This window comes from Castor canadensis, chromosome 8 (genome assembly GCF_047511655.1).
Source record: "Castor canadensis chromosome 8, mCasCan1.hap1v2, whole genome shotgun sequence".
NCBI classification, from domain to species: Eukaryota; Metazoa; Chordata; class Mammalia; order Rodentia; family Castoridae; genus Castor; species Castor canadensis.
Window position 1 is genome coordinate 44,746,296 of NC_133393.1, and position 12,253 is coordinate 44,758,548.

Below are 12,253 nucleotides of genomic sequence, written 5' to 3' on the forward strand. Positions count from 1 at the left end.
AGATCTCTATACATATTTTACACTCACCACAACTTGGAAACAATTTCCTATTTAAATTTTTCTTTCTCTTCAGAGGCAACTCAGGCTGACTAGTAATTCGGTTCTTAGTTTTATAACATTGGAACATTTCTTTAAAAATTATACAACTTTAGGGTTTTTCAAAAAATTTTTTTACTACAGGGATTCTAAAAAATGAAAATAGGGCTATCCCTATTAGATCAGTTACAAAAGAATAAAAAGCGTTAAAATATCCTATCACCCCATAGATCTGCCTCCAGCCCTCCCCTGTCTCATTCTTGCTAGCAGTGAAGAGTTTCTCTCCACATAATCTAACATGGAACGCTTGGAGCAGACAGGTGCAAATTGCAAGCCGTTTCACTTTGGCTCTTTTCCCTTAAATCGACAAGGTAATAGACAAGGAGAACAAAAAGGATTCCGGCCCAGGCTGCATAAATGAAAGTCTGAACAGGGACCCACCAGCTGGATGGGAGGATTCAGTGTAGTGAATACTAAATATCACCTTTATGCCACTTTCTGAGCAAAGGTCTTCAAGTGCACTCCTTGCCTTTTTGACATATTCTTTCCAAGTCTCATTTTGCTGGCTTATAAAGGTGGCCTGATGGCCAAAGTGGCCCAATGACCGAGGTAGATGAGAACAAGAACCAACATACCTTCTCCTTTCTGCCATCATTCCACTCCTCCCTGTGACTCAGGCATGATTAGCTTCCTGGACTTGGGCCAGATTGACAGTATTTCTATCCATGTCTCTTTTGGCTGATCCAAGTAAGCCCCAGAGCAGTGAAACAACAGAACGATCACCAACCTCCCAAGATGAATCTGCTGAGCTAGCCTGCTGGAAAAAAACAATTGTTCATATTAGGAACACCTAGTTTCATTTCATGGAAGAGACACACCAAGGCAATCTGTGTAGGAATCTAAGGAATGGATTTTGGAAAAGGGTTTCTAACTCTGTCATTCCAAAATAGCTTCTCTCCATCACTTTCCAGTGTGCAATGGCACTGCTGTCCTCAAGACAGAACTTTTACTTGAGCTTTGAGGCCACTGACTTTGTTTGACTGTGTGAGCTGCCCCAGCAGATAAGGGTAGGGCGACATCCCTAGCTGGCCTTGTTTACAGCTGGACAGAAGAAAACAGCCAGACGTAAATGAGGGCTGACGGTTTCATGAAGCACAATTGGTTGATCCCAGATGCAATGTGACTGCCTTGAACTGAGCGATGATCCGTACAGTATGCAGAATTCACTCTCTGGCTGGTCTGTGCCCACCAGCCTTGGAGGGACCTCCCTGCACCCCTCAGCCATGGATCTGAGTGCAACCAGAGCTGAACAGCAGCACCATGGGACCGATTCCTTCTGACAACAATCACATTCTTTTCCAAACTTCATGGATCTGGGTTGTCACCGGTTATAAATGAGTTTGTTGCTGCTCATGTGTGCTACCCTATGGTAAATTTTCTTTGGGGTTGAGAATGTTGGCATCAGAAGATATTTGTTGCTTTTTAATGAAAAGGAAAATATCACTGGAAACATTGTCACTTGTTAAAAATCTCAGGCAGTTTTTTTCCCCTCTGTTCAAGTAATAAATTATTGCTTTCTTCTACATTATATAATATGTTCACACTGAATAGGATAAACTTTCCAAAATTAAACAAAGCTGATTTTCCAAGTTAAGCACACATGTGAAAGAAATGTGTTACCTTTCAAGTATGTAAGTTTTGGAGGCCTCCCAAACTATATCATTGTGCTTATAATTCACATTACAGTATGTTCATTTAAAAATCTAAGAGGTAGATCTGATGTTTGTTTGTACCACAATTAAAAAAAAAAGCTTAAAAACATGTTACCAGAAACTGCTCACTTTGATTTGATTTAGAGTTACTTTGCATTATTTTATCAGCTAAATAGAAACATAATGGAAAAAAGCCAGCAGGCATTTCCATAGTAGATTTAGTTCAGATTTCTTGATATTTTGCTTATCTTCGAAACTGAATAGATATAAGTGAACAGCAGAAAGATGCTGGTGACTAAATTTAGTTTCTTTAATCTAATTTTTGAAATATAATGAAGATTATTTAATAAGTTAATGTGAACTTATTAAAAATGATAACATTTACATAAATGCACTAACTTAACTGATAACAAAATGAATTGATATAAAATGTGAGTGAAGGATTATGTTCTGTGAGCTAAGGAGATAAAATCTCATCAGGAAAGAGTCTAAATTGAGAAGGGGGAGGGCAAGTGCAATTTACACTGCTTAAAGGTGCCCATGTGTAAAGGAGAGAAAAGAGTGAGGAAATTGGTGGAGAGAAGGTGGAAATCACTCCTAATTTCCTCCTGAACATGTGTTAGCAGTAAAGAGGTCACTGAATACAAACCATCGCCTGCTAGTCCTCTCACAGGACTCATCTTTGGTGTGTACAGCCAGACATGTTCCTTTAAAACATGTGAACTTGTGAAAATATCTTGGAGACCTTTGTAGCATGAGAAGGCAACTGCACCATTTCATTTGAAGTCCTTAGTAAGGAAATGAGGTCCATTAATAGGCCACATCCATCTATTTAAAAGCATGTTTAACTGTATCTGAAAGGAGTGAAGTGCCAAAATTACTGAACCATGTCAAACTAGTATCTGCTGCTACAGCAGATGAGGCTGGGAAGAAACAATCGCACCCCGACCTCTTTCTCAATAAAATGTCGCAACGTTCAGGGCAGTCGTGAACTATGGCTTTGAAGAGTTTATCAAGTTTTTCATGAATGTTGTCTAATATTTTTATACTAAAATCTAGAAACTATGTAAATTCATGTAATCTATTTTCAATTGTTATTTATAGCATACATTTTAACTCATGAGTATAATTCTAGGCATCAAAGCAATTTTTGGGTTTGTATCAGATTCTGCAACAGTCTTCTGGATGTAGTTTATATCATTTCAATAAAGCAATTACCCACAACACCCCATTTTACCTAACTATGGATGTGAAAGGAAGTATCAGAAAATCAGAAGTCTTTAACCAAAGGGAGAAAAACAAAACAAAACATGTTTTAAAATTCTTTGGGCTTTTCTCTAAATAAGATTCATTATGCATTTTCTTTAAAGGAAGACCTTGAAATATTAGTTGAAAGCTTTTTTTAGTTGTAATCTTTACTCATTATTTGAGAAAAAGTCACTTATTATTTTTTTTAATTTTTATTTTATTCATGTGTGCATACAGTGTTTGGGTCATTTCTCCCCCCTGCCCCCACCCCCTCCCTTACCACCCACTCTGCCCCCTCCCTTTCCCCCCCACCCCCTCAATACCTGGGAGAAACTATTTTGCCCTTATCTCTAATTTTGTTGTAGAGAGAGTATAAGTAATAACAGGAAGGAACAAGTGTTTTTGCTGGTTGAGATAAAGATAGCTATACAGGGAGTTGACTCACATTGATTTCCTGTGCGTGTGTGTTACCTTCTAGGTTAATTCTTTTTGAGCTAACATTTTCTCTAGTTTCTGGTCCCCTTTTCCTATTGGCCTCAGTTGCTTTAAAGTATCTGCTTTAGTTTCTTTTGTTGAGGGCAACGAATGCTATCTAGTTTGAGAAAAAGTCAATTTTTTTTTTGTTGTTGTTTCTTTTTTTTAGTCAGTCTCATTAGGTAGTCCAGGCCGGTCTTGAACTTGTGATCCTCCTACTTCTGTCTCTTGAGTTCTTTAATTACTGGCACATCACCATGACTGACTCTAAAGACCTTTTGAGTACACTTCAAAAAAATTTTGTTTATGGTGATATGAAATAACTTTTTAACCTATTGTACACTAATATTTGTTTTAAGTTACAGATTCTGTGAAAACCAAATCCTGCAGTTTGGTTAACTGTATAGCATAACTGTAATTTTTCAACATATTTTAAAGTTATTTTGCTATTTATGTGACTTACTATATATGATTGAATTTTTATGATGTTATAAGAATAATAAAAGCGTTTTTGAAAGAAGTCAGGTTTATTGTAAACATAACTAAAAATGGGAATACTAGAAGTACCACACACTTATTAAAAACAGTGCCATAGGGTTTCAAAGCAGACAAGATGTTTTAAAATTCTGAATTTAAGCATCAAAACATAGTTAAAAGAGTTGTTCAATGATGAGCTATCTTTTATATATAAATGTGGTTTGCTGATTTCTATAGGCTTTATCTTTCTTGCATTTTTATTTCCTGTTAACCTAAATTTTGTAACTTAATCTGACTTTGAGCATTTTTACCATTAATAGTTTTTTTAAAATTATATTTAGTCTGACAGTTGCCAAGTATTAATTTGGAACTTGTAAGAGTCTGAGTTCCCTAATAATATTTCTAGCTATTCGTTTTCATGTTCACCATTTATTATGCATTCTAATAACAATAGGTTTTTCAGTCATGTAAATGAATGAATTCTGATTTTCTGTGGTATGGCATTTTATAAAATCTTTGTGGATCCCCTAGAGTATGACTTTCTTGATTTTTTACATTATTTTGCTTGTTACTGAAATTTAGGAAGATTGGGTTATACATATAACCCTGACTGGATTTAAATAACTAATCTTTTCACATAGTGGATTCTAGCACTTTAGAACAAATATGGATGCAAACAAGTACAAATCAAAGCAAGATAATTCTGTCCTACCAAAATGAAATTGCATTGTAGTGCAGACTGAACGAATGCAAATTGACCAATGCAAGATTTTCTGCGCAAGTTTTCCAGCGCTTTTAATTTGTTGAGGGCTCTTTGTATTAATTAAAAATGATAAAAACAAAGTATTTTAATGTGACCTTCATTTGGCATTTGTATTAACTTTTCTTATCCTATTTTATTTAATTCTTCCATTTCTGATGTTCAATTAGTGTTTGACCCCTTTAGGATAGATGTAAATTAAATGACATTTCAATGCCACCCCATATTTAAAATACTGTGTTAGTTGTGGATCATAAATGATGATCTTCATTCTTTAGCTAATTTATTCATTTAACAATTTCCCTCCAGAAGTTTCAGCAGAAGGCTCTGAAGCAAACTAAGCAGAAGAAAACCAAGTCGGCTGAATTTCTGATGGGTGAGCCTTGCTTGATGAGTTATTGCTCATAATTTGTGTAAGGATTAATTAACTAATTACAGACAAATGGCTGTGGGCGAAATTTTGCTCTTGCTTGTCAGGGTGCAATTTGTAATTATTTTAATCATTTATTCTTTTTTTTAAGAGTTAATTTTAACCTAATTCTGTTTTGGTGACATTTGAGGACGATACACTTGAGTCTTTCAGCACAAGAATTACTGGAAGGAATTTTCTGCTTGTCATTGGAATCTATTTTGCTATTGTATGATCTTCTGACCTCCTTGTTTTGCTCTAGTTAAAGAAGATAGAGAAGCTGCAGAAGGCATTGGAAATCCAGCTTTTAACATGAGCATCCCAGATCTCACAGCATGTCAGATTTCAGAAGAGAAAGTTATTAGACATGACATGCCGGATCGCACCCTTGAAGCCCACGAACAAAAATTCAGGCTGCCAGCCTCTGCAGAACCAAAAGGTGTGACTTCAGTCTTGATTAACCTCACGCTTGGTGACAGTTGCTGCCCTGCTAATCTGACCTGGGCATCCTAGAACAGGCACCGGGCACTCCACTCCAGCGTGCCTGCACAGGCTTCCTGGGAGGCTCTGGATAGAACTCAGCAGGCAGTCCTTAAGAATCGATTTTGACATTGGTATGCAGGCTATAAGCTCATAGATGAGGGATGCTGAGCAGTGAAGCTACCCTTATTTGTGAGGTGGGGTGCTGCTGAGATGGACCTGGTCAGTAGGACTCTGCTGCTGACAGGTGTTTAAGGGCTGGTGCTGCCATTTGTAAGATGTCAAATTTGAGGACTATGATGGTACCCCACTTTGGGTTTCAAACCCTAACACTTCCCTCCTTCAGATGAAAATATGTTTCTCTATAGGTTTAAAAATAAATGCGGGAAGCACACTTGAGTATTTAGAATTTCTCTTCAGAAATTTCACTGTAAGAAATAGCTTCCTTGGTTTCTCACTTGGGGGTATCTTTGATGGTGGACACTAGAATGGACACTACGTAGGCAAGGGGAACGTACACTTTGCATCCACCAATACAAGATGTTGGCTCCTCCTATTCTAGAGAGAGACAGCTCTTCCATGCTCTGATCCATTTGCTGCCCAGATGAAAGATGACTCTATACCTACAACAAAAGAAGTCATTAAAACTTGCTGTCTCTGCTCTTATCTTTATCACTGAACAAGAAAGACATGAGAATTTAATGACCAGATAGCTTTTTGAGAGGAAACTTTGTGAAGTAATGAAGCATGAGCTGGCACAGATGTGTTCTCTGCTGGTCCCACTTAGCAGCCTCATCATGATTTCCACCTGTACAGAACAGGCAACACACATCCCAGTAGGTTAACATGGTGCTGCCCAGATCATTTAGTTGGTGATTTTTAATTCCTAAGGCCTGGGGGAAATTCTTCCAGCTTCTAGGTTTCTACTATGTTGTATCAAGCATGTCTACATCTGTAGATTTAGCTTGTCTCTTACTTAAGGAAAGAAAGAAAGCTTGTGTGTACTACTGTGTTTTCTTTTAAGTCAGTAGCCCAGTGTCCAGATGGAGAGCTGTCAATAAAATGACAATTCCATTCTTGAGTGCTTATTATATATTAATCAATATACCAGGCATTTTATGTACTGTATCTTTTTTGATTTCATATTTGTTTGGTGAGGCATCCTAGGCTACAAATTCAGTCAATGCAATAAAAGCCACAGTAACAGTGTTCAGGCAACATTAGTCCCTTTTTATTTTGTTGCTTGTAATTTCTAAGGTTCTCATCTGAATGGTCCAAAGTGATTTGTTCCAAGCACTGACAGGCAAAGAAGAAGGCCATGTACAGGAGTTAGATATGTCACTGCTGTTCATACCCCTTTTGTTAGAATCTGTTCACCTGGCCACAGGCAGCTCTAAGAGTGGCAGGGAAATACCTTTAGCTGGGAGCCAAGTTTCATGCTATTGTTAAAGAAGAAGAGAATGTTAGGCACCAGCTAGCGGACCCCACCCCAGGTACATTTGATTACTGTCCTCATTTTATAGATGGGGGAACCAAGGTTATAAATTGGCTCAGGTAAGCCAGACAGTGAATGGTAGAATGAGAGATTAAATAAAAACTTCTTTTGACTTCATGGCCTGAGTGTTCCATCTATCTGCCACATGGTTGTGTGAGATGTCACAAAAGGGACAGGGCTTGGGAAGGAATGTCAGTGTCACATCTAGTGTCTAGAGCCAGGTCAGACATACAATGTCAGCAAACTAGTGGACTGATGGATTCTGGCTGCTGTGGACAGTACCCAGGACTGTGAAGGGACTTTAGAGCCTCTTGGCAATCACTTGGCTCTGCAGCCAACTTGACTCTGAAGACAAATTTCTAGTGCCCAAGAGCAGTTTTTCAATCTTTCATTCCTGTGTTAGTCAACTTTGTGCTAGTGTAACAAACACATGAGGGAAACCAGCCTTTACAAGGGGAAAGGTTGATTTTTGGTTCATGCTTCCAGAGGCTTTGGTCCTTCGTTGCTTGGCTTTGGTGCTTTGGGCCTATGGTAGCACAGTATATCATGGTGGGAACATGGGACAGAGGAGGCCTGTTCACCTTGTGGTGGCATAGAGAGAGAGAGAAGAGACAGAAAGAGAGAGAATGAGAGAGAGAGAGAGAGAGAGTGAGAGAGAGAAAAGAATAGCACTTGGGATCCCAAATCCCCTTCAAGGGCACATCTCTGATCTTCTTCCCACTAAGCTCCATCTCCTAAAGGTTCTGCCACCTCCAAGTAGTACCACAGGTTGACTATGAAACCTTTAGTATATGGGTTTTGGGGGACATTTCAGGCCCATACTACAGCGATTACCTTGATGGGAAAGTCAGGTCTTACTAAGTGGTTGTAGTAACACCTGAGTAGAAAGATGTGTCCTTTAGTCTAGCAGAGGATGGAGCCTACCTTCTTTATAAATTCATGTTCTACAGAGGTGGTCATATTTCTTCACTGAGAATCCATATTTCCTTGGGGCAAAAGATACTGGGAAGCTTTGTGAAAACCTCAAAGCCTTGAGGTTTTAAATAGATATTCAGAGTGGGGTACCACTTGATGCTTAGCTATTTGACACTCAATAAAATGAGGCATGGAAAATAATTAAACTTAGGGCTCATCAGTGGTAGAGATATGGATATAGACAAATAGATAGACAGAGTCTTAGGGTAGAAGTTCATTTCACAGGCAAGCACTATCTAGTAGAAATATACTATGAGCCACAGAAGCAGTTTTATATTTCCTAGTAACCACTTCAGTGAAATGAAGAAGGAACATGATTTAATTTTAAGAGTAAATTTTATCTTAGCCAATATCTCAAAAATATTATCATTTTAGCTTATAATTAATGTAGAAATTTAGAGGTATTTTATGATTTTTTGGCACAAAGTCTTTGAAATCCAGTGTGTATATTACTACTAATTTTCCTACAAGCTAGCCTTATATCAAATTCTGTAGGCAATTATCTATGAGTTCAGTCCTTCTGTCTGAGAGATAAGAATGTACATAGAAGTTAAAATTTTCCTGTTTGATAGTTGGCCTTATTCTGGAAAATAGAAGAAAATTTATAATCCAAAAGTACAACACAGTGGAAGAAACCAAAGAAAAAGAAGTTTACATGGAAAATCCAGGAAATATTTATTCTCATCCTTACCAATCTAGTCAGAAATAGAAAGGGGACATCTCTGTTCTGGAACAAAGCCAACTTAAAAATATGCATTTGATGCATCTCTATCCCCTATTTAGGGAGATCTTCCAAAAATTCTATTGCAAATAAGATGTGTAATTTTATGGTCAGTGAACAAGGAAGAATATTTTAGATATGTAAATTTTGAGACTGCTATATATAAAATGCAATTTTATTGTTGGTACAACTTAAGGGAATATTTGTCTTATCTGCCAGTGTTAGACAAAATAAAATACACATTTTCCCTATGGTATTGTTAGAATTAGCACAAATTATCATCTTATAAGTAAATATCAATGTATTTCCCCTTTAAAGACACTTTAAAAGGAAAACATCATGAGGGCAGAGTTCCAGTGCTTTATTTATCCTAGTTATCTCAAAGAAATGCAAAATTATGAGATAAATAGAAATTTATGAAAGAAATATCTAAGAAAGGGATTTTCTAAAACTAAACTAGATAAAAAAGATTTCAAATTTATGATGGCTCAAGTCCCAGAGTATATAGAAAAGTAATTAAAGTGTACAATGATTTTTATTTTATAGATAAGCAACTCCCAAGTAGAGTGGTAGGATTTTTTTTTGCCATGCTAGGGTTTAAACTCAGGGCCTACACCTTGCGTCACTCCATCAGCCCTTTTTTTATGGGGTCTTGCCAACTATTTGCTCAGGCTGGCTTCGACTCATGATCCTCCTGATTTCTGCCTCCTGAATAACTAGGATTACAGGTGTGAGGTACTGCACCTGGCGAGTGGTAGGATTCTAAGATTGTCTGCAAGGCCTTCACATGTCTTCAGATCCCACTGTGCAATTCATTGTGAAGGTATCCATAGAGGCTTAGTCACCTGGACATCCTCAGGAAAGATGACCATAATCTGTGCAGCTGGTCAGTGTAAGTTGGTAGCAGTCATTTTTGTCAGGTATGAATAGGAAACAAATAGAACAAGAGGAAACAACTCTCAGTCCTTCTGTCCTGATGTTGCCCCATCTTCTTCTAGTTGGCTCTGCCTTTGCATACCTACTTCCAAGGAAAGTCTATCAGACTTTACTTCATACTCTTCTTTCAATCCTATTGGCTTTTGTGGGCAGACAATTAGTAAATTACCAAGAGAATTTACACATATGCCTTGCCTTTGGCCTCATGCCATGGCTCCACCTTGTCTAGAACCTGTGTTTCATGCTCTTGACCCAGTATCATTGCTCATCCTCTTTGCTCATTGCTGGCGATGCCCTGGCCTAATGATGAAAGGGAGGCTCAGAATTGCAGCACTTGAAAAGGGAAAGGGGTAGAGAAACCACAGCTGCTTAGAATTTTGAAGAGATTGGGAATTGGCTTAGTTTGCTAACTCAATGAGGCCTCAGGGCTGGGTAGGTAGAAAGAACATCTTCAACATTATGAATACATAGCATGGTAGCACTAACATGATAATTAATACCTGAATTCTAAATGGCAGTAAAATGAAATCTGGAACAGGTATGAAAAAGGACCATGAAAAGACATGGATAGGAAGAAATAAAAATAATTACAGAAGTGGGTAGATGGACTAATGGTACGTGGGAAGGTTTTTCTTTTTAATTCCTATATTTCACCAATGTCAAATTGGAAAGGAAATTAATAGAGTCAACTTCATACCTTATTAATTAGGTTGGCATAGCTATACTTACTAATAAAAGATTTGACCCTCCTTTTCCCCATTTTCTCCCTGGGGTTGAGGATGACAGGTTTTGTGTGTGTGTGTGCTCCTTTGCTAGACACCTCATGGTGGTATTTACCAGGGATGCAGATTGGTTGTTAGGATGCTTGTGTGAACATGTGTCACTTAAAGTTCCTTGGTGGGAAGCAACAGAAATAATTTCTGGCTAATTTACACACAAGGACTTCATGGGCTCAGAGAACTTATGGTGGGAATGATGGAACCCAAGGTGCCTGGAGACAGAAGTTGGCAGCACAATGAACATCTCTTAGCAGCAGTTGTCTGATTCTGATACAGCCATTGACACTGGGATGAGTAATTGCCAAACATTCTTTCTCTCCTTGCTTTGCTTATTCAAAATTCACAGACCCAGCGGAGAGCATTTGATCAGCCCTGCCCAAGCCACTTGCCTGCATCCTGGTTTTATCACAGGTGGGGAGAAATAAGTTTTGTCAAGCTCTTCCGGTTTCTGTAGTGGAAGCCAGGGATCCAGAGTTATGTGGCCCATCAAGACTAGGCATAATGGGACTAGGAAATTGTGATGAGATTAGTGAGAGAAAATAAATGCAAGACACAAAGACAAACCAAGCAAAAATCTGATAAGTGACCCCTAGGGCTCATATGTCTTGGAATATTTACCGGTCATATCCTATTATTAATGTGAGCACAACTCAAATGAAAGTGAAAGTGGTGTGTGCTTGATTAGTTGGACATAACTTATGCAATATTTCATTTAGAATTATGTATGGCACTAAAAATCCTTTATGTATCTCCATTTCCTTGTCATCCACTAAATAGCATATTTATTGAACATTTTTCCAGGCATTATGACAGGTACAGGAATTATGGATGCGAATGGAGTAAATGTGGAGGGTCTTTATGTTCATGAAACATATTGCATCAGCAAAGTCACATTGGGAGCAACTGTGGAGATTAGAATTGATTAATTAAGATTAATTAGGCATTCTCAAAAAACCAGTATTTTCTTATATAAGATTTTTATATCTATTTTATAAGTAGCACTTCTTAGATTGACTATGGACAAAACAGGAGAAAAGGGTATTGATGTACCATAATGTAGACTGAGCAGCCTTAATCTGAAAATCCAGAAGTTCCAAAATCCAAACCATTTTGAGTACTGACATGAAGCATCTAGTGAAAATGATACTCCTGACCTCATTTGGTGGGTTTCAGTCAAAATGCAAGCACATTAAAAGTATTGCATGAAATTAGCAGTCAGTTATGTATATAAGAAACAAAAGAACTCATTTACGAATCCCCCAAATTGTTCACTAAGTATATACACATATTTCAAAATGTGTGAAAATCTGAAATCTGAAACTCTTGTGGACCTAAGCATTTCAGAGAAGTATAACTGGAATTCCAGTTCAGTTGATTAAGCTAAGCTACGTGAGCTTGGGACTGATCATGTCTAAGCATTTATAGATTAAAGTAGCCTACTGTGGACAAAGGTTTCTGCCAAACAAAACAGACAGAAATGTAGGTTTTCTGGTACATCAATGATATGGTGAGAAAGGGAGAGCACATACAGGAGATAGAGGAATAGGTAGAAAACCCAAAACATGAAAGCGTTTGATGTCCCCACTCCACAGGAACTAATACAGAAACTGTAAAGCGACAGGTTATCATGAGCAGGGGATCAGGAACCAACGTAAAGATCAGTTAGAGATGAATCAACTTGGGTTGTAACACATGGGTACACGAAAGCAATGCTAGGAATCTTTCTGTATAGCTATCCTTAACTCAACTAG

The 12,253-nt window shown here is 37.8% G+C and overlaps 1 protein-coding gene across 1 annotated transcript in view; it reads left to right on the plus strand.

Annotated features, from left to right (window-relative positions):
* The window catches only part of LOC109679565 (uncharacterized), a 370,197-nt gene that overhangs the window by 22,524 nt on the left and 335,420 nt on the right, over positions 1–12,253 (plus strand). Inside the window, 2 exon segments of the mRNA XM_074084838.1 lie at positions 5,017–5,083; positions 5,379–5,555. Of these exon segments, the coding sequence (XP_073940939.1) occupies positions 5,017–5,083; positions 5,379–5,555 (244 nt within the window).